Genomic DNA, 25,872 nt, shown 5'->3' on the forward strand with positions numbered 1-25,872 from the left:
AGGTAGAATGGGGAAAACATTGGGAGTGGTCTCCCCTCGACTTTCTCATATACTCAGATATGGGGATGGATATTTGAGGAGTAAACCGCAAGACAATGATTATATTTTTATATTATGAACATTAAAGAACCATCAACAACAAATCAAATCAAGTTAATGATCTATTGAACAATTATTATAAAAGTAAAGTTGAATAAATCGTACTGTACAGCTGCATGAATAAAAGGTAAAGTACCACTTCCGGTTAACGGAAATAGCCCAAAAGTTGACAGAAATCTACATTTTGCACCTAATACTTGTATGCAAAATTTGGTTGGCCTAAGTGAAAGCGTACTCAAGTTATCGTGGTTACATACACACACATACAGAGAGATGCAGAGACATAATATCAAAAGTGGCATTTTCGGACTCAGGGAGGTCTAAAATGTTGAGATTTATCAAAATCTCGAAATGGAATTTTTGAACGATTACAATACTTTTCCTATACTTCATATACGAGAAAGTCAGGCAGGTCTAAAACGTTGAGATTCATCAAAATCACAACATCAAATCTTTGGATGACTACAATACTTTGTATACAAGAAAGTAAAAAGTCCAAAAGAAGAATTCATAGAATCACAGCTGGCTAATAAACAGGGTTAGGGGGTATTACTATATAATGACTTAGTTCGATGCTTAAACTTTTGTAAATACCAAATTTACTCTTTTTTTTTCAGTTTTTATATTCATCAAATAAATTGTAACTGTAATTGACTACCACGGTTTCCCTTGAGTGCCACACCTTGATGACATTTCAGACTGTGTAAATTGCTAGCAGGAAGCACTTTGATACATTTTATAGCATCTGCTTTATAGCACTGATTAGGTAACTGAGGAGCCCAGGGTTCAAGTGTTGAACAATGTCTGAAGAGTCACACAGTTTATTAGGCTCTGGAACGGTCATCAGCTGACGATTCCTAATGACAGTTCTTCACCAGATAAATACCTAATAAGCTAAGCCAGAACAGACAACAAGCTAACAAGTTCTTACAACTGAAAGGATACCGAAACATTTCCAAATGACACATTTACTCTTTTATTACATTTTTTCAGTCCATCAAATAAATTGAAACTATAAATTAGCATTTTAATAAAATGTCTTTGCTTTAGTATGTTTGCTGTCAAAAATGTACTTTTTTTTTTTTTACTTAGTATGCATTTTGGCCGAGGAAGTCCAAACATTTGCATGAGATTGTATACCATGCAGAGTTTAGACTCTAAATTGCTCCAATGTGGCTGACTGTAGGTTTGTATGCCATCCTATGCAGGGTTGGTTCCTGCCTTGCATCTGTTGCTGCTAGGATGGTCTTCACCTACCTGCATCCCCTATAATGGAGAAAGCGGTTTAAAATATAGACTGACTTATGAAAAATATGGAGCTCAAAAACAGAAGAGGAAAATGTTGCTTATATTAAAAGTCAGAAAAAAGAAGGCACTTAAACACAGGCTTTTCTAAATGTAGACGCACAGTAATTTTTCTCCTTACAAAATGCCAAGAGGTTAGAGTCATGCTTTCTCTGACTGTTATTTTGAGCGCTGCAAAGCTTTGCATGCAGGCCCACTCAGAAAATCTTTTTAAAGATGATAACTGCGAGAGAACATGGTGTCCTTATAACCTCCACCTTCTACCACTGCTTTTCAGTCTTGCTTTTCTGAAGTTTCTTTTACAGGTTATGGCACCTTTGGCACTCTAAACTGGAAGAACTAGAGTATGGAGTATAACTTGGGTAAGAATAAATATGGTTTGAACATCTTGGCTTACCCACTTGTCCACCAAACAAAAATAAAGTGCAAACGTACACTAGAAACTCTCCCACTCACCTTCTAAACTGTACATCTGTCTGTCTGGCTTATCCTCTGCCCTCACACCATGGCCACACCACCATGTTACCAGTTAAGTGTTTGGCATATGGTGAGCTAGAGCCTATCCAGACAGCAGGGCGACACAAAGCAAAGAGCCAAATAAAGATGGGGTAGAATTCCATCACAGTGCCCATACACTCATATGCACATCCATAGTGACACGACACCAATTTAGACGCACCAAAATTCTCTAACTTCAATGTCTTCATAATGTAGGAGGAAACCAGAAAACGTCTGGTGCAGAAATGGGGAATATGTGCAAACTCCAAACAGACAATAACCAGGCAAAGCAAAAACTAGTAGTAGGGTGTACCGTGTTAGCCATGATGGATGCAGTGAGAAGTCAAGCAAAATGACACCTTTGATTGGATAACTGAACAGATTACAATATGCAAGCTTTTGAGGAAAGTCAGTCCTCTTCTTCAGGCAGGTTCTAATCTTACAATTACAATCTACCTTTAGAAGGGGCCTCAGTTGCCTTGAAAGCTCGCATATTGTAATCTGTTGTAAAAGAATTAAGTCTCAACACACTGAAAAGGTTTGAGGCAGCCACCCGTATATTGTCCCTGGCTGCACAAGGTTTAACGAAAACAAGTTGTTGTCAGGTTGAGTTCCAGGATTGAACTGATCTGGTTTGCGAAGATGGAGGTTTTATATGCCGTGAACCAGAAGTGATGTCATCTGACCGGAACAGGAAGTGATGTCAGTCGGGATGCCAGAACCAGAAGTGACCTAAAATCAGGCAGGTTTTCCCATATTTGGTCTGCAGAGATAACAGAAATAGGTTTAGAGCACCCTGCCACCCCCTGGCCTGGCAGGTAACTACCTCCACTTGGTCCATTCAGCTCGCTCCTAGTCGCACATGTGTCACACTGTTTAGCTAGCCAATGAAAGGTGTCATTTTGCTTGACTTCTCACTAAATAAAAACGTGAAATATCACATTGACCCAAGTATTCAGATCCTTTCACGTGATACTTGAAACATGGCTCAAGTGCATCCCATTCTATGTTTCTATGTCATGTTCGGAGTCAACCTGCTTTGTGCCAAACCTGACTTGGGTGCCAGTCCATCCCAGAGCCTACTCTCTCATATTGGGCCAATTATACATCAGTTGTATACGGTTCAGCGTTGTTGTGTGCTGGTGCCTATCCCTGCAGCACTGGGGTGCAAGGGGGAACCCATCAACTGCAAGAAGCACTAGGACCCACATCTACACTCACTCAAACTGGGTCACTTGAGACAAGCATACATGAGCAAACTCCAAATGCAGGCTGGGAACTGAACCCAGAACTACAAATGTGTGAGTGAGGCTACACACCGTGACATGTCTCTTTTCTGTTTCAACTTATCATCTAAACTGGGCAGTCCAGGAAGTACAGTTGTGTATGTGATCACATTACTTCATTTTATAAATCTCATCACTTGATGCCAGTCGAAAGAATAAACCACAAATTTTTTTATGTACTTGCTCCATGAGGTTTGTGGTAATGTCTCAGAAAAAAATGTAACTGCATTGTTACATGGAAAACAGAGATAACAACATTTCTGATGGTCACCATAAGCTCTTGTTCTAACACTGGACAACAGCAAACTATACCAAAAAAGTGAATGAAAAAAACCTCACATTATCCTTGTTGCATAATTTATATGTTAAGTCATCCAGTTGTATGCTCATAACATGCAGTACACATGCATTTTTTGCCAAAACACTGCAAATTAAATAACTCCAGAAAATGAAAGCGGTCCATAAACAGGAAGCCTCTTCACGCAAAGTCGTGCATCTGAGCTGAAGACAGGACTCTTGACCAATTAACTTCAGTCCAAAAGTGTGACCCCATATGATTGGATCTTCAGTTTAGAAGTGTGACTTCAAGTGATGGGGCTTCCTGTTTGAGGCCTACTTACATTTTCCGGAATTATTTAACAACATTTTAGCAAAAAGATGTGTGCGTTTTACCCCTTGTGAGCATACGACTGAATGACTCAACGTGTGGATCATGTGACACAAGAAATGTTTACATTGTCTGCAATTGTTAAGTATTGATCCTCATAGCTTCCCATTCTATGGGAAACTTAAATTCATGGAGAACAGCAAAGATGAGGCTAAACATTTTTCTCTGCCATCACCACAAACCACATAGTATAACCTAAAAAATAAATTATATTATTTTTGGGTGGAGTATTCATTTAAGCACAGGACAAATTCTAAAATCCTTCTTATATCCTAAAATGCCATTTGAGAATGGCTTCTCCTTCACTTTGCTAAGTTTGCTAATGTTTATACAGCTGCACCTACTCACTGATTAGAAAATCCAATTATCTTATAACTCCATAAATACACAAAATTAGTGTAGGTGGTAAAACCTTTAATTAGGTTGACCTTAAACACTGCAATGATCTGCCAGCCAATATAAGTATGAAGGATGCTCCAGTGTCTCAATATTTAAAATGAACCTGAAGACCCATCTTTTTCTGCTAGAGCTGCAGGTGTTGAGAGTGTATTTTTATGGGATATGATATCATACCATTAGGGAGAACAGATGTCAGTACATTCTAGACGTTAATTAACTAAAACTTGAACCACAAGGCTGCCTGTTTAATTCACCTTAGTAACTCTCAGCAAATCACTTCACTTACCTGTGCTACTATTGTGAAAAGAAATATGGGATCACATTGAGTTGTACACATTCACTTTGTGTTCACTATAAAAAGATATTGCATAAAAGAAAATGTCATTTATAATCAAACTGCTCAACAGATATTACTCCAACATTCATTAGGACAATTTCTGCCTGGATTTGCTAGGCTGCACAGGGCATGGATGGCTTCAATGCTAGTATTTAGTGCTCGCTTTTTTGTTATTTTCCTCAATCAGAAAATTAACTACTCAAATATTGTTTCAGCATAAAGTTTGTGTATAGGTGACTGGGCAGAGATGGGTCCAAAGTGAAGATTTTGCTGAAAGAATAAGGTGTTTTGAGCGGTGAGCATGACCTTTTTTGTTTTTCTAGAAATTACATTGGAAGTGAGGCAAAAGGCAACATGTTTAAAATTCTGCATAAAATGTGCATTTGACATTGGACCAGACAAAACGGCATTGGTGGAGCATCATTATCGGAGTTCCCTGAGGTATGGCAGGCATCTGAGTAAAAAGCAGCACATGATGACTGATTACAGGAGTGGCATGTTTCATAAAACATCTACTGTAGTATTTCAACTGATCAATTAATCATTTTGGGTAAATTTAGAACACATCCCAATGGGGCATCATCTAGGGTTTATTTACGCCTTGTACCCAAGAGCTGTTGGGACAGGTTGTGGCACCAAATCACTGGCACCCTGACCTGAATATGTAGGTTTGAAAATGGATGAATGACAGGCAGAATAATCTTGCATGTGTAAACATTCATTTTATGTAAAGGATGTGTTTCTTTTCTTCATCTTTTATGTCACTACGATGGTTTAATTTTCAATTTTGTCATTATGCATTTGGCAGGAATGGTACCTTTGTAAATTTTACGTACACATTTGTATTTTGACTTTTTCTTTTCTTATTGATTTGACAATTTTGTGTTTGTAGGTTAGTCATTTGCACTGTTCTAAGTAATAAAATGAAGAATGCAACCTTAAATATCTTTTCCGTTTCAAGGTTGTGGGAAGCTGAAGCTTATCCCAGAAGCACTTGGCATGATCCAAGAACTAATCCGGGACAGTGCCACTCCATTTGTAATCAGAATATAAGTTTAATGTGTCACTGTGCTCTATGCAAATATTTTAAATACTGCTTTTCTTTTCTTCTCACATGTGCAGCTAACGCAAAGCCAGATTTAGTACAGGGGCCAGGCATTTAGAATTCCTAGGCAACCATCTTAAGACAAGACAAGTTAAGAACAACTGCAAATGGGCAATGAGCACTACTTCTGTGTGTTAGAGTCAGCATGAAATTGTATCCTCTCTTTGCCTTGTTTAGAATTGTATTATTCACCTAAGTGGGGCCTGCACATGGAGAAAGAGTATAAAGCCTTGGAACATTGCCCGGAACACCCTTGAAGCCGATGGATGGATGGGAGATAACGTCATCCGACCCTGAAAATCCTTCCAGAGCAGCGACGAAAATGGCAGACTGTATACATCGAGCTCCCACTTCAGTAATAGTCTTATCATGGCTTATCATTAACCTAACTTGCATGTCTTTCCAACGTACGAGGAAAACCACAGTACCCAAGGAAAATCCACATAGATGCAAGAAGAACAAAGAAAGCAACATGAATAGAAACTGAACTTGTATCCATGAAAATGTATGGCAAAATTGACAACCTCTCTGTATTGTTTATAAACATACACTGAACAGCCAGTTTATTAGGTACAGCTCTTCAACTGCTTGTTAACGCAGATATCTAATCAGCCAATCAGATGGCAGCAACTCAATGTGTTTACGCCTGTATCCATTGTCAAGATGACCTGCTTAAGTTCATATTGAGCACCTGAACAGGGAAGAAAGGTGATTTAAGTGACTTTGAACATGACATTTTTGTTGGTGCCAGATGGAATGGTCTGAGTATTTCAGATACTGCATGCACAACCATCTCTAGAATTTACTAATAAATGATCCAAAAAAGGGAAAATATCCAGTGAGCAGGCGTGCTCTGGATGAAAATGCCTTGTTGATGGCAGGGATCAGAGGAGAATTGCCAGACAGGCTCGAGCTGATAGAAAGGAAACAGCAAATAAAACAACTACTCGGTACAACCAAGGTGTACAGAAGAGCATCTTTGAACACACAACACTTTGTACCTTGAAGCAGATGGGCTGCAGCAGCTGGAGACCATACCGGGTGCTATTCCTGTCAGCTGAGAACAGGCAACTGAGGCTACAATTTGCACAGGCTCACCAAAACTGGTCAATAGAAGACTGGAAAAACGTTGCCTGGTCTGATCTGTCTCAATTTCTGCTGCGATATTTGGGTGGTAGGGTCAGAAGTTGGCGTCAACAACATGAAAGCATCCATTCTGCCTTTTATCAATGTTTCAGGCTGGTAGTGGGGATGTAATGGTGTGGGGGATGTTTTCTTGGTACACTTTAGGCCTTTTTGTACCAACTGAGCATCGTTTAAATGCCACAGCCAACCTGAGTATTGTTGCTGACCATGTCCATCCCTTTATGACTGCAATGTACCCACCTTCTGATGGCTACTTTCAGCAGGATAACACGCCATGTCACAAAAATGAAATCATCTCAAACTGGTTTCTTAAACATGACAATGAGCTCACAGTACTCAAATGGTCTCCAGAGTTACCAGATCTCAGTCCAATAGAGTACCTTTTGGAGGTGGTGGAATGGAAGATTTGCATCATGGATGTACAGTCGACAAATATGCAGCAACTGTGTGATGCTATCATGTCAACACAGACCAAAATCTTTGAGGAATGTTTCCAGCACCTTGTTGAATCTGAGCCACGCAGAAGTACAGCAGTTCTGAAGCCAAAGGAGGTCCAATTCGGTGCTAGCAAGATGTACCTAATAAAGTGGCCTGTGAGTGTATATACCAGTGGATTCAGAATGTATTCAGATCCCTTCATTTTTCACATTTCACTATTCTGCAACCTTGTGCTAAAATCACATCTTTTTTTTATCCACATCAAGCAACACTTGATACCCTAGAATGACAAAGCAAAAACGGAATTTAAGAAATTTCTTCAAATTAATTTGAAATAAAAAGCTGAAATGTCACACTGACCCAAGTATTCAGAGCCTTTGATATGATGCCTGAATGGTGTACCCTATTCTATTGATCATCATTGAGATGCTTCTACACCTTGTTTGGAGTTCAATTGTGGCCAAAGCAATTAATTTGACCTGATTAGGAAAAGCACACACTTGACTATACTAGGTCCCACAGCTGAAGATGTGAATCAGAGCAAAAATCAGACAGAATTGTGTCTAGAATTCTTAAATGGAAGAAGTCTGAAACGACGACGACACCCTGCCAAACTGAAGAACTGTGGGAAAAGTATAATGGTAAGAGAAGTGACCAAGAACCCCATGGTCACTCTGGCAGAGCTCCAGAGAACCTATATCGAAATAAGAGAAACTCCCAGAAGGACAACCATCACTGCAGCACTCCACCAATCTGGTCTTTATAACAGGAGCCAAACATAAGTCTCTCCTCAGTAAAAGACACATGGAGTCCTGCATAGAGTTGGCAAAAAGACACCTAAAGGACTTCCAGGCTGTGAGAAACAAGATTTTATGGTCTGATGAAACCAAGATAAGAGCCAGGTCTGAAGGAAACAAGAGTCCGCTCATTACCTGTGCAATACAATTCCAAGTGGTGAAGCATGGAGAGACATCATAATAATCCTGTTAACCGACAGTCTCCATCCAGTCTAACAAAGCTTGAAAGGATCTGCAGAGAGGAATGGCAGAAAATCCCAAAATCTACAGTAAGTGAAGCTTACTGCATCATACCAAGAAGACTGCAGACTGTAACTGCCAAAAGGTGCTTCAACTAAGTTCGGAAATAGAGGTCTAAATACTTGTGTCAATGTAATATTTCTTCTTTTTATTTTAATACATTTGTAACAATTTCTAAATTCTTATTTTCACTTTGTCATTCTGGGGAAAAATAAATGTGAATGATTTTAACACAAGGCTGCAACATGGTAAAATGTGAATAAAATAAATGGATCTGAATGTTTTCTGAATCCATTGTGTGTATATGAGAAAGGCTGCAATATAGTGGATGGGTGCCCAGCTGGCAAGGGTTCTGCATGGCAATCTGCTAACACACTGTTACTCTAGCGTTAGAAAGACACTGATTTGGAGGGTTTCCAGCTTGGAAAGATAAGGGTTGTAGCTCTCCTCTTTCAAGATGATATTGATCTCGTTGGACTTTGATCTTTGGTACACACTGGAACAGCTTACAGTGGAGTATGATCCAGCTAGCATAAGAACTTGCACCTCCATATTTGAGGCCATGGTCCTCTCCCAGAAAACAGTGGCATGTTTCCTGCAGGTAATGGGTGATCAAATGCCTCAAGTTTAAATATCTTGGGGTCTTGTTCACGACTACGTAATTGTGAGAGTGACTAACAAATTGGTACTGTACTTTGTATGTGAAGAGGGCCCTAAATCTGTGAGATGCTGATTTCCTCCAGTCTCACTTAGAGAATTAAATCATGAGCATAAAAACCCAAAAACAGGTTCTTTTGCAGGGCTGCTATTTTCCTGACAGAATAATTATTTTTGTAATCTGGGAGGACCTCAGATTAAAACTACTACTTGTCTAAATTGAGAAGAGCCTGTTGAGTTGGTTTAGGTGTGTAGTTAGGACACCTTCCTGATGTCATTCATGGAAGGTGGACTGGACATGGACCACTGGGTGAAGAGTGGAGGCAACCCCAAGACATGCTGGAGAGATTAAATCTCTCAGTTGTCCTGGGAGTTTATGGGTATTTCCTAGGAAGGTCTGGGAAATGTTGTCAGGGATAAACCTACCTGCTCAGCCCACCTCAGTGTGTCACTACTGTGATCTTCACCATGGAAAATGAAATAATGGAAAAAAAAATCATAAATTTTATATTATACATACATTTGCACACATACGTACTGGCCACCATATCAAGACCAGATTCATCTTCTCATTGACGCAAGCAGTCTTCTCCTTCAAACAGTCATACAAATGGCTTCAACTTAATATATAGTATGAAGATTTGGTAAAGTTATTAAAATGTGTAAGATGCATCATCTAAGAAACTTTGACCACGGTATCATTGTTGGTGGTGGTTGCAGGATCTCTGAAATAGGAGCCCTCTTGGGAGTGTTTTTTTTTTTTTTACACACTAAAGTTTCTAGAAGTTATAGAGAATAGTGTGATAAACAAAAAAACACCTTAATGACAAAGGTCAGAAAACAGCAAGAACTGTTTAAGCTAACAGAATTCACATAATAGCTCTTTATAACTGTTTTGTGAGGACTGGCGTTGCTGAATGTACAAGGTATTGAACTATGAAGCAAATGAATGATAGCAGCAGAAGACCACAGCCGATTCTACTCCTGTAGGCTAAGAAACAGGAAGATCAGGCTACAGTGGGCACTGGATGAGTAAACACTGGAAACTGTCTACTTCAACAAACCTCAATTTCTGCTGTGAGAGGCAGATGGCAAGTTCAGTAATTGGGGTACCCATAATGAATTTATACAGTATGCCTATGTTTTCTTGGGTCAATGGTACTGGTGGTTTGGTTTGGGTAAGGGCAGCATAATGAAGGAGAGGATGTTTTTCTGACACATATTTCACCTCATGATACAATCTGGACATTGTTTAAATTCCATACCAAACATAAGCAGAGTTGCTGACTATGTGCATCCCTTCATGGTCACCGTCTACCTTTTTATACTGCTAGGTAAAAAAGCCCACATCATCTCAAGCTGGTCCCTCACAGTTTATTCCAATGACCTGCACATTCTCCTGATCGCCATTTAATACAGCAACTTACAAATGAGGTGGAATGAGAGGTTCACAGCATGGAGGGCGATGTCATAAAATTTATAAAATGACTCTATTCAGTTCAAAATCCCTTCTAGCAGCTAACTGAATCTACTGTATGTCTCAAAGGATTCAAAGTCATTCTATTTGGTACTAACAAAGTGTCCGAGTGTATACAAACACACACACAGGTTATCGAGAGTTATAGCTATTACATCTATTGTATTGTTTTTTTTTGTAGTCTCACCACTTTCAGATTTGTATTATACTCACAACTGAGAGCAGAATGTCAAAGGGCTGCAGTGTCACAAGTTGGCAGCTGCTACTGCATTAATGAACATCCTTAATTAGCAAAACACCTCTTCATTCTGTTTTTTTTTCCGCTCAGGGACTCCAAGTACTTCACTAACAATGTCAGCTGTGTTTGCTTATATGAGTAATAACCAACTCTATAAATAATGGCCTACCTGGAAGCTCGGAAGGTTCTTAATTTCCTTTTGACAGATTTCACATTTATACACGGCCACTTTCTTTTTCTTAGATACTGTGTGCATTTCCTTTTCTTCACTGCTGTCCCTGCCTGAGGCCTCATGGCTCATGGAGTTTTCAAGCTTTACTGTGCTTGCAGTATGCTCCAGCGTAACTGCCAAATCATCCTCAAGGTGTTCTTTGTTCCACTCCGTGTCCTCAGTTGGAATGGGAGATTCATTACATTCATTTTTAATAACAATCTCCGTGTATTCTGACTTGATAGGCACTTCCACAAATTCTGCTTTGATTGATGGACTGTCAAGGGACAATTCTGATTGTTGTATTATCTCTACTTTCGCATTTGGGTGCAGAGAGTAGGAAAACATTTCTTCTTCTTCTTCTTCCTCTTCTTCTTCCTCTTCTTCCGCCTCCTCCTCTTTCTTCACACATATCTCCATTTTCCTCTATACTCTAGAAATCACACAAAAAATAAAAGAGACAGTGCTGGGATTCATTCACTCAAGCTTCATAAACACCGACAGAGGTAATATCTGGTTATCTGTTTTGTTAACTTCTTAAAATGTACACCACAAAGAGATAGATAACATTTAATGCTTATCAGAAGAAAAAGTAACATTTTCTAAGTGACAGATTTTTTCATGAGATGAATTGCTAATTAAAAAAACAGCACAATAAAACTAAAGGAACAGTCTGAAGATATATCACATCTCAATGGGAAAAAAAAAATCCTGCCGGATATCTCTACTGATATGGACTAACTAATGTGTTAGGAACGAAAGGATGCCACATCGTTTGATGGAAATGAAAATGATCAACCTACAGAGGGCTGAATTCAAAGACACCCTGAAAATCAAAGGGAAAAAATGATGCGGCAGGCGAGACCATTTTGCTGAAATTTCATTGCAGCAACTCCAAATCGTACTCAGTAGTTTGTATGGACCCCACGTGCTTGTATGCATGACTGACAGTGTGTGTGTACGTGTGTGTGCGTGTGTGATAAACTGGTGTCCTGTCCTGGGGCCTCATTGATAAAACTTGCATACACACATTTTGAGCCTCTTTTCCCACATAAATGTAGAGATTTATAAAAGAAAACTTGACAGGCGAACAAGCATGCATTTATGGCAGCTCTGACCCTTTCAACATTTCAAAGACACTGGGAAATGATGCCACCTTTGATCAAGCAGGGAAATGCATCCAAACCACTTAAATGACGACTTACACATAATTCATGTGACTGGGCCGTTATTATAATGTGCATTGACGTGACAAACAAATTAAATGAACATGATGTCCACACTGTATTTTAGGAATCTTTTAAATGGGCCAATGCCGGCACTTTTGCAATGAGGAACATTTTTGTTTTTGGGTCAGTTTAGAACTGCACATTAGAACTGCACATTAGAACAATCTAGACGAGAACAGGCCATTCAGCCCAACAAAGCTCGCCAGTCCTATCCACTTGTTTCCTCCAAGAAAACATCAAGTCGAGTTTTGAAAGTCCCTAACATCTTACTGTCTACCACACTACTTGGTAGCTTATTCCAAGTGTCTATCGTTCTTTGTGTAAAGAAAAACTTCCTAATGTTTGTGCGAAATTTACCCTTAACAAGTTTCCAACTGTGTCCCCGTGTTCTTGATGAACTCATTTTAAAATACAAGTCTCGATCCACTGTACTAATTCCCTTCATAATTTTAAACACTTCAATCATGTCACCTCTTAATCTTCTTTTGCTTAAATATTGGCTATCTGTTGTTACTTCTCAGGGAACTGGCCGATAGGTCAGGCATATCTCAGTCAAGCTTCACTCCATTATTGCTGCTGTGCTAAAAGCCATTTAGCTGATTGAGGAGGCACTATGTTCAGTTTTTGTATGGTGTGGGTGTATAAAACATATTTTTGCCAATATGAAAAGGCAATATTACATAGCACTCAAATTTTAATGAGGGTATCTAGTGAGAATGAAGCTGCTTTTGTAAACTATAAGCTGCACCATTCCATTAAGGCACAAGTCATATGTGATGTGGCTGACAAACATCACATCTCCATCGCCTTGGTCAACCCCTGATTCATTTTATTTGAGGCAAACCTCAGTGATTTCTAGTTGTGTAAATTAACATATTCTGGTGATGAGATCAACAATATCAGCTGTCATGTTTGACATACCCTCCAACCTGCGACTTATCCAGACAAAATCAAACTGTCTTAAGTTGCAAGGTGGACTCAGTGTGCATGACAGTTGACATCCAATGAGAGCCTACTCAGAAGTACAATGCATATAAATGCAAAGACAAAGAATAAGGATAGTGGATGCTTTGGACCCCGCTGACAGAAGAGAATCTCGTCTGTCCGATGTCTCGTGTTTTATGTATCATGGGAGAATGGAAAAGTCATCACACAGTTAAGAGTGTAAACCGACAAGTTCATGCGATGGGACCTGCAGCCGCATTCATCAAGTCTGACATACCCTCCAACGAGAAGTTGTCTAATATGACATCAGCTTTAGGAAAAACACAGGAATGATCTAAGGTTCAATTGTTCCTGTACAGATGCATCATGAAGTTAGAATGTACATTGCTGATAATTTCTATTATTACAAGACCATTTGTTTAACCATTAAAAGATAATCTGAATAAATTTATTGGTAAGAATCTTACAATGCATTAATAAAGTTAACTCTTTTCTACAGCACTTAAATGATTTAGAAATTATTTTACCTTTCACATGCCACCTTTCTGGTACAAAAAGACAACCTAAACAACAAAAACCTAAAAAGTGTCCAAATCACTGTATTTGGGGAAGAAGTGGGTAAGAAAGGGGTTTGCACCTTTAGGAAAAGGAGCAATAACAACAAAGACAGAGGCAATGACAGAGGCAGGGGTCTCTTTATAAATAAAAACAACATAAAATATGATTAATTCAGCAACCAAGATGATAAGTTACAGCCATGGGCAGGCAACCAGTTAAAGAGCCAATCTTTATTAGTTTTAGTGGAAAAAAACAGGGGTTTATGATGATCATCAGTGACAGGACAAATGTGATCAAGCAAGGATGAAAGATTAGAGGAGGCATCAGTAATATACAACCAGCACTGGCAGCCAACGACTAGACACAGGTGCCATCACGATTTTCTCATAATTTGCCTAGCGCCATTAATTTTGTTTGGAAAAACATGCAGTCAGCTAATATGTCTCACCATGCTTATGTTTAACCATGGATTGGAAAACAGAGGAAGCTAAAACCTGTTTTATTGTAGAAAAGACCTCAATGACGTGTGGTGTCCATTGTACTGTACAGTAGAGGGTCTAGGCTCAAGGGCTTCCTTGAGATAAGGAATCTATGCATTTTAATTGGAAAAAAAATATTTTTTACTTTTTAGTGCATTTTGAATAAAATTATGCCACCCTAATAACACACAGTCCTTGGCATGTTACAAAATCCTTGACTTGGGTGGGAAGGTGATTTGACAGCTATGACATTAGTGACATTAGTGAATGGAATCAAACCTAAGTGAAATGTAACATTTATTTGTGATCATTATTCATTTCAGAAAAATCCTTACTACAGTGAAAGTACTGAAAATGTTTTAGAAAAGCCCAAAACTTTATCCAATGAGCCACTATCGCCAAATTACTAAAAAGAGCATTTCGCCAAATTTGCATATGGTGTGGCAGAAAAGTAATGAGACTGGCAACACTGCAAGCGATCTGGCAACGCTGCGCTGTTGTCCTTGATAGAGCACGTGTATCAGTACCCTCCCATAGCTCAGTGCGAGTTTCAACTCCTTCCGTTAACTACGTGATTTTTGTGACTGCTATTAGCGAAGCTGTGTTTTTGGTTGTGCGTCACGTAAAATGGAACAGCGGAATTTGGAGCAACGTTGTGCCATTAAATTTTGTGTTAAGCTTGGAGAATCGGCAAGTGTGACGTTTGAAAAGTTAAAACAGGCCTATGGGGAACATTCTTTATCCCAATCTCAAGTTTTTCGCTGGCACAAATCATTTTTGGAAGGCTAATGAGCAAGATTTCTTTAGTCGTGTGATCACAGGTGATGAATCATGGATTTTTGAATACGATCCTGAGACCAAGAGGCAAAGTCAGGAGTGGCACACTGCAAACTCTCCTCGACCAAAAAAAAGCTTGAATGAGCAAATCGAAGATCAAATCAATGATGATTTGTTTTTTTGACAAAAGGGGAATCTTCCACAAAGAATTTGTTCCTCCAGTGTTTCACACTATCATCAATATTTTATTTTAACGATAACATGTTTGAATGTTAAAACAGTTCTTTTATTCGATAATAAGCTCAGAGTAAAGCTGGAACTGAACACGGTGATGTGACCTAGCAGCAGGTAGCAGCAAGCCTGACCCTGTCCATCAATGATCCACTTCACTGGAGTGTAGCAAGCAAACCTCAGTGTGACTCAGTCGGTTGGTCAGTGCAATTGTAGGGTTTTTACAAAACTAGAACTTCCATCTTTGATACAATCATAAGAAAATTATTGAAATTCAATACCATTTCCGATATTCAATACAGTATATATTGTAACTCAATAAAAACATACTTAAACAAATTGCACTTCTGTATGTATTAAAATCTTTACACTGATAAAATTAAATTATAATAGAAATTATTATCTCTCTATTGTATAAAAAAATCTTGGGACGAAACAAGACTGTTTCAGGGAGACGAGACGTGATTTTCTCAGAGAGACACTTTCACATCCCGCGAAAGAGTAGATGACAAAGTAGAACGTCGTAAAGAATTAAAAACGTTGGTGCAGTACACATGCAGAGCAGGTTAGAAATAATGGAAGTACGAAAATTCAAAAGTCTCCAAAAAATGATAACAAAGATCGCATTAGCGTAAACAAATGGAAATTATTACTCAGCAGCAATCCAGCAGCTGATCGATCAAAGAGGAGGTAAAAAAAAAAACTATTTGTTTCCTATTGTATCACCGTTTAAGAGGGGGTTTAGAAGGAGTGACCGCGTCTCCTTTGGGTGCGTTCAGCCCCCCTTTTCACAATGCGAGTGGCAGAGACACAAAGTGGTTGGCGCGTAGCGCATGCCATTTAGGTTTGGGGTGCAGGGGGGGTTGGCAAGTGAAGCCCCCTAGTTTATAATAGAAATAGAATTATAGAGGAGAGCTCCATTAATCAGACTTGTAGATGCATGGCCTGAGAAGTGCTTTGAAAACTTTTCCCTTTGGTAAGGTTTTATTGTGTATATCCCTTTCTTCAAAGTATGTTTTCATATGTTTTAACTAGATGAGAAAAATATGTGTCTTTAGTTGTTAGTTGTCCAGTCCTGATGAAGGGATGAGTTCAAAACGCGTCAGCCCGATGGAGTACAATGTAAATATTTGCTAACAGAAGTTTGATTCTTGGACAGTTTTGATTATCTTGACCCTCTGGATTTTGTTATGAGCTTATAAGATGTTATTATGGTCATTTACCTGCCCTTCTTATTGTTAAAAAGTTGTTTAAAATGTTGGAAGTCTTTGCGCTCAGTTTATAATGTTGGAAGCCGTAGTTACATTTTTTTTTTGTATTTAAGTAAAAATAATATCTTTGTGAAATGGAGGTTAGGTAAATTTTTGAGAAATAACCTAGCTGTTCTTTAATTTGTATCTTAATAGAAATTGTAGTCATTAAATGCAAATACTTCTAGTAGTGCAGTCTTTTGTGAAAGTTAAGAGTAAAATTCATAGTATAGGAGTACTGCCAGTTTTATGCATTACTATACAATGCAAGTTTAATATCTCAAAGATAAAAAATAAAAGAAAGTAACGCACCATGACTGGACATTTCGCAAGGGAGAGTTAAAACAGATCACGGGAACAACGGAGGCCTAGTGCTAAGGACTGTTGCCCTTGAATGAACAACTCAGGATAAAATTGTCCCACAGCTAAAAAGTCTTAACGCATTACATGTTTAACTGAATACAGAAAACGTTCTAACCTGAAGAAAAAAAAACATCACAACTCTACTTCAAACACAACAGTTTACAGGCTTAAATGGGATTATGTCTGCATAATTTAAAAATAAGATATCTCTCGAAATTTTGTTTTGACTCGCGTGTTGGCCCTTCAAGTGTTTGGCTATACTGGTTGTGTTAGCTCCTTTAGTTAGTCTTCCATACAGGCCTGCATGTATCTTACCTTCTGGTTTTCCATCCATATTTGTCACAATGTCAAAACATTTCCACATGGCACTCTAACTGCCCTATTTGTCAATTAAGCATGGTGGTGGAAGCTCTGGCACTGCTAACATTGCCAGCTTATTAACACCCGTGAATGGCTGTAAACGGGACTGCAACTCCAGCCATTCCTATTGGTAGACTATGTTGGCTACGGAATCGATACCAAAATTGAGTACTGAAATAATTTTAAAAATATTACAATTGGTACTTATTTTTATTTTGATGCTTTTGACAACCCTAGTGGTTAGTTTCTGATGTATTTTGTTATGTTTGTGGAAAGTTTGTAGTAAAAAACAGGCAGAGCATAACAGATTTTGAGAAAAAAAAAAAGCTTATTATCCCAACTCTGGAATAAAACTTGGTGACCAGGACAAACACTGGTCCCCTCACACTGTCTGCTCAATTTGGGTTGAGGAACTGGGACAATGGAGGAAAGGTAAGAAGAACGACTTTGCTTTTGGTATTCAAATAATATGGTGGGAATCCAAAATTTATAGTGATGATTGTTATTTCTGATCCTGCAAAATTATTGCTAATACGACTCACTCAATGCATCACCTGTTCCAAACACTTCGAACAAACGTTTTTGTGCATTGAAAGCTAAAACAACACGTCATCCAAACAGTTTTTTTTTTCCATGTGCAGTTATTCTTACTAATTGGGTTTGAACTTCTGCTCAGTATCTAATGTTATGAACGCCATGCGGGAACTGGCAACCCAGCTACAGCTATACTGGGAACCTTGCTTAGCCTGGATGCCCACAGTATGGAAGTACAGGGGGAGACAGTGTATGCAGAGAATTGTCTCCCCCAAAACGCTAGATTGAAGCCCCCTGGATTGCGGCATTGCCACAGTTTCTCACAGGGCATCTTGGGAACTGAAGTCCGCCAACTCAGCCCTGTTGGGGGCACTAAGGGAACTAGTGAGCCCCGCTATGTCTGGCTCTAACTGCACCCGGATGTCCTTTCGAGCCACAGCTTTGGGACACTGTAAGTATTCCCTGACCTATACTAATAAAAGGTAAAGCCCTCACTGACTGACTGACTGACTGACTGACTCATCACAAATTCCCCAACTTCCCGTGTAGGTAGAAGGCTGAAATTTGGCAGGCTCATTCCTTACAGCTTACTTACAAAAGTTAAGCAGGTTTCATTTTGAAATTCTACGCATAACGGTCATAACTGAAACCTATTTACGCACATATATACGGCCATAGCTGGTCGCCGTGTGAGGTGGAGTTGCGTCACCCATCACCCCGCCTCCCACGTAGTTGGCTGCCTGCCTATATTGCGTCCCCCTTACCCACTCCTCCCACGTAATTGAGTGCCTGCCCATATAAGGCCGTCCGTCACCAGCAATCCAATAGACACGCTGCCGCTACGAGGCGTTTGTCATGCCAAAGACGAATACAATTTTCTCGAGATACAAGTTTAGTCAGAAGACGCAGGGTATAAACGAGACTTTTGATCACTTTGTAACGGAGTTAAAATTGCTGGTGAAGGACTGTGCTTATGCAAACGAAGATGAGATGGTCAGGTATAGAATAGTGTTTGGCACAAACTCAGCGAAAGTGAGAGAGAAACTTTTAAGTGCCGGGTCTGAGCTAACATTAAATAAAGCCGTGAACATTGCAAGATCACATGAGATAGCACAACCACAGCTGAGAACCTTCGATGCACGTACTCAGAGCGACTCACGTGAACTGACTGTGAACGCAGTACGCACACAAAAGCAAGAACTCCAAAGAGCGCTGAACAAAAAACGCATTACACAATTGAGAAGGCAGCAAAAGAATATGAAGCGTGTGACGCATACAAGCATATTCATAAGTGCAGCTACTGCGGAAACAAAGCACACGGTGGAAAAAGTCAATGTCCAGCTAAAGGAAGACAGTGTAAAAAATGTGGTAAATTGAACCACTTTGCTAAAGTTTGCAGGACTGGGAAAAGTAAACCCGTGCATGCAGTGTGTGATGTCTCGGATAAAGAGGAAGACGAGCTGTTTATTGATGCAGTAAGAAAGGAACAACCCTCTGAAGCAGAACAAGCCTTTGTAGACATATCAATAGGAAAGCAAGGTGTAAAGCTTAAGTTTAAATTAAGTTCATAGACACGCTGTAGCTAAATATTCGCAGGCAAATCCACAACTTAATACCGGGAATGCCTGTTAAACATCTTAGATTCACGAGTAGCGATTTGGGTAGTGAACACTTCGATGAATGAAACCTGTTATCTTTACAACGGTTGACAAACACGGAATATAACTTGAACACAACACGTCCTCCAAATACAAATCTGATTGAAAGAAATAATGATAATCAAATCCTTGATGACAGCAACACTCATAATAGTCACAAAACAATTACATTGACAATCATGTTAGGTTATTTTTAAAATGTTTCCTTTTCTTTTTCATAACGTCTTTAACACAGTACTTCTCTGCTGCGAAGCGCGGGTATTTTGCTAGTGTAACATAAAAGGAGCAGCCCTCGTTCAGTCTGGGAGCCAGAGTTGGCAGGAGGAGGACGGAGCTTGTGGGAGGGGCAGAGGAGGCTAAAAGAAGTATGTGGGAAACATTTACCTCTGTAAAGTATTCTGATTGAGGCATGGGAAACTCTTGCTAGCAGTAAGAGTTTCACATAATAAAACCCATTTGCTTACTGAACTTGGGCCCAAGCTTTTTGTGTCAGGTGTTTGGGGAACTGCAGCACCCCCTGATGACCACACTATGTATATATACGCACTTGACCGTCTTGGCATTTTAATCCTCCTGTCTCTTTATATTATTGTATTTCCCTTGTATGCTGTATTATATTTTATCCTTTTATATTTTATTATGTTATATTTTATGTTACTATATTTATCTTTTGTATTCTGTGTTGGCCTTATTTATTGTACCAATCCAATTAAGATAAATCCCTGGTTAAGATTAGTATATTTGGCCAACAAAATTAATTCTGATTATGATTCTGACATTAGAGGGTGTGACAAAAAGAAACAGAAAGAAATTGATCATTCTAATTTGGCATCAGCAATAAAACCTCTACCAAATGGACAACAACAATCTACCAGAGCCCATAATCAAACATGGAATGTCTAAATGGGCTTTAACAGGCCCTGTTTTAAGAAATCCCCCAGCCTTGACTCTCTAAGAAGACAAGAAAAAATGACTTTGTAGGGGGGAAAAAAGTGAAAGAAATCGTGGGAAAGGCAATTCAGAGAGACACCCAGCATGCAATGGGTGTCAAAATGGAGTAAACACAATACACAAAACAGAAGTTGACCTCTTCGCAGAGCCAGATGGCCATTCTATAATGGCCAACTCAGAAATACATCAAAACAATACAAACTACTCTGTTCTTGCACAGCCCTCCTTACCAAGTGCAGGCACAGAGCACCGCAACAACTCTCAAGGTCCTGTTATACTAATCCCAACTCCACCTGATAGTTTTGATTTGGCAGAAACACAGTCAGAGGGAGAAAATACTTCAGGTGGCAATGAAGAATTTGTCCCAACATGTTGAAGAAATGAGCCATAGCCATTCCCTTAAGATGTATCTTAATGGTTGAGTAAGATATCTAGGCCTTCCACACATTAATTTTTAAGGGTTAAGAGGAAAACACCATGCAGACACAGGGAGAATGTACAAACTCCACACACCAATGACTGGGTGCGTTATTCAAGCCCAGGACTCTGCATCTGTGAGGGAGCAATGCTAACCAAACTGTCATGACACTGACATGTGATATTGATAATAATTTAGTATTTTAGGGTCCTCAATAATGATAAATGACTTTTCAATTAAGCCTTTTGACACCTGGCAGTCTTTTGTTCTGTCTCATTTAGGAACGTCAGTTCCTCCTGTAACATTAAAATTATATTTCATGCTACCAATATTAAATCAGGTCCAATGACTCCTGCTGGGAAAAAAAATCCTTGTTTGGGAGACAAGGCTGCTGAGGGTATGAAGTGAGAGAATAAGTCTTTCTTATCTTCTTTTCTATTTTTGTCCTCCCTGTTTCTCTGTTTTTCTTATCTTCTTTTCTATTTATGCACACTCTGGACTCTGAGATTTTCCTGGTTGCTTTGCTGTTTGCTGGGCCGGGCAAGGACAAAAGTGTTCCTGGAGATAAATGACATAATTTAAAAGATTTTTCTTTTCTTTTAATATTATAAAAATACTACTGAAATCCAAAACCAATATAATATGGATAACTCAAAAAATGCTGTTAACTGAAACATCATACAGTAGGGTCTTAATCTCGTTTCTAAGAGGAAAAAAGTGTATTCACATCTTTCATCTTCAAGGGCAAGGTACTGAAAAAGTACATAAAAACACCATTTTTAAAAATAGTACGGTACTAGCAGTTTGGTACTCGAAATGAACAGTTAGGTTTAAAAAACCCTGCGATTGGTACTTTGTTCTTCTGCTGTTTGATGAGCTGGAGACTGTGCTGGAGCCCCTATCATACTGGACACCACGAAGTCTCCCTCCCCATTCCCCTTGAACATGCTGGAAAATTTAAAAGGGGAACTGTGAAGTTCAGCAAGGGAGAGGGAAGAGCACATCTGTGGGCCACACCGGGAAGGCCCAAGTGAGATTGGGGGATTGGTGGGGTTACCTGTTATTTGCTTCAGTATTGTTTTGTTACTGCTACTGAGGCCCGAAAGCTTTTATCAATACAGAAGTTAAAGTTTTAGTACAGATCCAACACTATGACAGCAATAACATTTCTACATAAGATCCACATAAATCATAAAGATCAGTTTGGACTAAAAAGAGATTTGTCTGGTTAAAATTTTCATTCCAACTACATAGTGTTGAATCAATATTAAATATTGATTTTGGTACCGGTACCAGCTTTCGTACCTCAGTACCAGTACAAAAATGATACTGAAACAAATAAAGGATAACTTCGTGTTTAAAAAAAAAAAATGTAAAATTATTGCTTTATCCTGAAAAAAAAGTGTTGACAAAACTGAACACCAACTGTAGTAACAGAATAGTGGAGTGTTTCATTTATTTTAAACTAGGGGTGTGCTCTCCTGACCACCTATGGCGGCTCAGCCCACCTTATTGATAGCTTGCCACACGGTGGAACTTTTTATTATATGAAAAGAAAAAAAAGAAGTTATTTTTTTACAATATTTCACACAGGTCGGACCTGGGACGCAAACTCACTGTCTCCTTACTGCGAGATAGCTGTGCTACCCTTGTGCGATGTGCGAGGCTTGTCGAATGCTACACACAATTGAACTATTACTGTTTTTAGAGAAGCACATGAATATAATGCATCTTTTTTATGTATTCATGTTAAATTGTTTGTATTGACATGATATTAGCATTGTTGTATTATCCTGATGGAGATGAAAAAATGATATATACTGTAGATATATAGTATGTGACATACCATTTTGAAGAAAAATGAATGTTGGATGAAAACGTTGCACGATTTAGCTAATCTTTTTATATATATAAAGAGCAGATATTTAAACATCCGCAGGAAAGAACAACAAGAGAACTCACTGGTGAGGCTTGGTAAGACGCCTTACACAGAACTGAGCACTCCTGACCTACCAACCCCACTACTACTACTAAAAGAGTCTATATATTAATCAAAAGGTTCCCTTCCATAATATGTCACAATCAAAGCAGGTTTATATAAAAGGTACATATTTAAGTTGAAATGTTACTTGATTGTTTAATGTGCCTTAATAAAACATTAAGTGTCTGAGAATCTGAGGATGTAAAAATGTTTGATTTGAATACACAATGGGAAGTCTAAAAATCACGAGTACAACTTATGAGAACAAATTAGGAGTTATAGTGGACTCTAAGTTATTGACTTCCTGTGGTGTAGCGGGTCCACAGCTCAAGTCAAAAAGGCCACTTTTTAAATAAATAGTCGGCACACTTGCGGCTTAGAGAGGGGGTGTTGTAGTGTGGCAGGAGCAGGTTCCCGGGTGAATTCGTGATGCGGGTGGTCCTTGCTTATGTGCACAGGTGAGGAGTTGTCCGCATCCGTAATTGATTCTGGGAGCTGCTAATTGCCACACCTGATTCACGTCCCTGTGATAAATAATAAAAGCGCAAGGCGGCTAGGGAAAGGGAGAATGAACAGAAGTTATAGGAGAAGAAGAAGGCAGGAAGCAGGGAGGAGAAAGCCGGTGTGTGAACAAAAACAACATTTATTTATATAGCACATTTTCATACAAATAATGTAGCTCAAAGTGCTTTACATGGCTACACTACTGGCTGGGCTCCTGAGACTGGCCATTGGGCAGAACCGACCATCACGAGTAGTAATAGTTGGCTTATTTTCAGGTTTTTTTGCTCTAGTTTTATGTAATTTTGTGGTAGTATTGTAATGAACAGTTAGTGCAGACTACAGTTGAAGAACTGAAGTGGATGCAAGAAGTTGGTGAGTTGTTTACTGACACATTTTTGTAATTCTGAATTTGTAAAATTAGTGTAGGTCAGGGGGCATTTTGCATATCGCTTTACAGTGGAACCTTGGATTGCGAGTAACTTGGTTTACGAGTGTTTTGCAAGACAAGCTAAAATTCTTAATAATTTTTGACTTGATAAACGAGCGAGGTCTTGCAATACGAGTAGTATGTATACACTTTGTTTGCCGAGTGTCACATGATCACAACTGAACTGATGGATCTTCTCTCTCTCACTGCGGGATTGTGGGTAATCGTCAGTCAGCATGCCTCACTCATATAGTCAACATCTGTACGAGCATATACTGTTTACTACAGCATTGTAACCGTGTGTGTGTGTGTGTATGTGTGCTGTGACGTGCGAGTCCCTGTCTTGCACCCCAAAACATGAAGCGGAGTCTTAGTATTTTAGCGAGCCCAGCTTTATTCAGCTTGAAACAGGAACAGCACAGTTATTTATTGTAGCGGGATCTGCCACTCTCTTGTACACACACACAGCAGGCAGGCAGGGTCGTGCCCAGCTTATTGGCCAAGTAATACTCTGCCCTGCGCATTTATAATGCTCCTTCTATCACCCATCAATGGCAGGCACTAATAGCATGTCTGCGATCTTTGCTACAGCACTGGGAGACTGCGATTGCTTCGGGACACTCTTCCGTGTATCGGCCCGTTGGGTGGAATCCCACAAGAGTTTAGAAACTCATTCACACAAGCCATGATTCTTTTCAAAAGTAAAGTGCAGGTTAATTTGTTTTATGTATTTTTACTTTATATTTTGTATTAATCAGTTTTATATGAATAGTTTTGATTTGTGAAATGAATCATCTGAAATTCCATTATTTCTTGTGGGGAAATTCGCTTTGATATGCGAGTGCTTTGGATTGCAAGCACGTTTCCGGAACAAATTATGCTCGCAAACTGAGGTTCCACTGTATTTTACTATGTTTATGTCACCATACTCTTACAACGTTGAGAATGCGCCTGAGAGTATCCAAATGGAATTGATTGAACTGCAGTCAGAATCTATTCTGAAGGTGAAATACAACGAAGTTGGTGTGCCAGGCTTGTATGCTTACCTGCCACCCTCGTATGTACAGATCCGTAAGTTGGCATCAAGAGTACTGTCTATGGTCGGAAGCACTTACCTTTGTGAGCAATTGTTTTTGTTAATGAAAGCAACCAAACACCCCACATCACTCAAGACTTACTGTCAAGCACCTTTCATCACTCATAAAAGTTGCAGCTGCACAAGATTTCAAGCCTGATATTGACAAACTGGTTACTAACAAGAGATGCCAAGCGTTGGGACAAAAGAAATAGATCTCAGACTGTAAGACTCCTATATAAGGACCTAGCTAAGAGGCTAAGACTCTAATTGTATGCTGTTTTTCAGAGATTGTATGGAAATAAATTGCTTTTCCTTTAACTTTACATGTTTCATTTTTTAAAGTTTTCAGTATTGGAAAGAAAGCTACAGTATCTTTGTATAATAGTATTTGTTACAGTGCAGCCCGCTGATGCACATATGGCAGTCAAAGCGGTCCACCAATGGTAGTGAGTTTGACATGCCTGGTGTACTCTATGAACAGCATCACAGAGTTAAGGTATTTGTTTTTGCCATTTGGCCCAAGAGTTGGTGCTTTAATGTTCTCAAGATACCTTATAATCATCTTTTTTCTTTCAGCTGCTCCCATTAGGGGTTGCCAAAATGGATCATCTTTTTCCATATCTTCCTGTCCTCTTAAATATTTGATTATATCACTTGCATTTGGCATGCCTTTACATATTTTTAGTCCTGTTTTGCACCTATTGTCATTTTCTTCTTGATAATATACACAATATGGACAAAAGTATTGGGACGCCTGACCATTACACCAACAGGGACTTTAATGGCATTGTATTCAAATACATAGACTTTAATATAGAGTTGCCCCTAACCCCCTTTGCAGCTATAACAGTTTCCACTCTACATGGGAGGCTTTCCACAATAGTTTAGGGTGTTTCTGTCAGAATTTGTGCACTTTCATTCTAAAGAGCATTTATAAGGTCAGGCACTGATGTTGGACGAGAAGGCTTGGCTTACAATCTCCATTCCAGTTCATCCTAAAGATGTTCGATGTGGTTGAGGTCAGAGCACTGGGCGGACCAGTCAGTCAAGTTCTTCCACACTGAACTCATCCCATCATGTCTTTATGGACCTTGCTTTGTGCACTGGGGAATCGTTATGCTGGAATAAAAAAGAGTCTTTCCCAAACGGTTTCCAAAAAGTTGGAAGCATAGTGTCCAAAATGTCTTAGTATGCTGAAGCATTAATATGGAAGTGAGAGGCCTAGTCCA

The 25,872-nt window shown here is 39.2% G+C and overlaps 1 protein-coding gene across 1 annotated transcript in view; it reads right to left on the minus strand.

The window, feature by feature from the left end:
- The window catches only part of LOC120537709 (zinc finger and SCAN domain-containing protein 21-like), a 48,463-nt gene that overhangs the window by 16,546 nt on the left and 6,045 nt on the right, over positions 1–25,872 (minus strand). Inside the window, exon 2 of the mRNA XM_039766848.1 lies at positions 10,859–11,333. Within this exon, the coding sequence (XP_039622782.1) occupies positions 10,859–11,320 (462 nt within the window). The 5' untranslated portion in view covers positions 11,321–11,333. The remainder of the gene's footprint in view (positions 1–10,858; positions 11,334–25,872) is intronic.

Source organism: Polypterus senegalus, chromosome 10 (assembly GCF_016835505.1).
Source record: "Polypterus senegalus isolate Bchr_013 chromosome 10, ASM1683550v1, whole genome shotgun sequence".
Lineage (NCBI taxonomy): Eukaryota > Metazoa > Chordata > Cladistia > Polypteriformes > Polypteridae > Polypterus > Polypterus senegalus.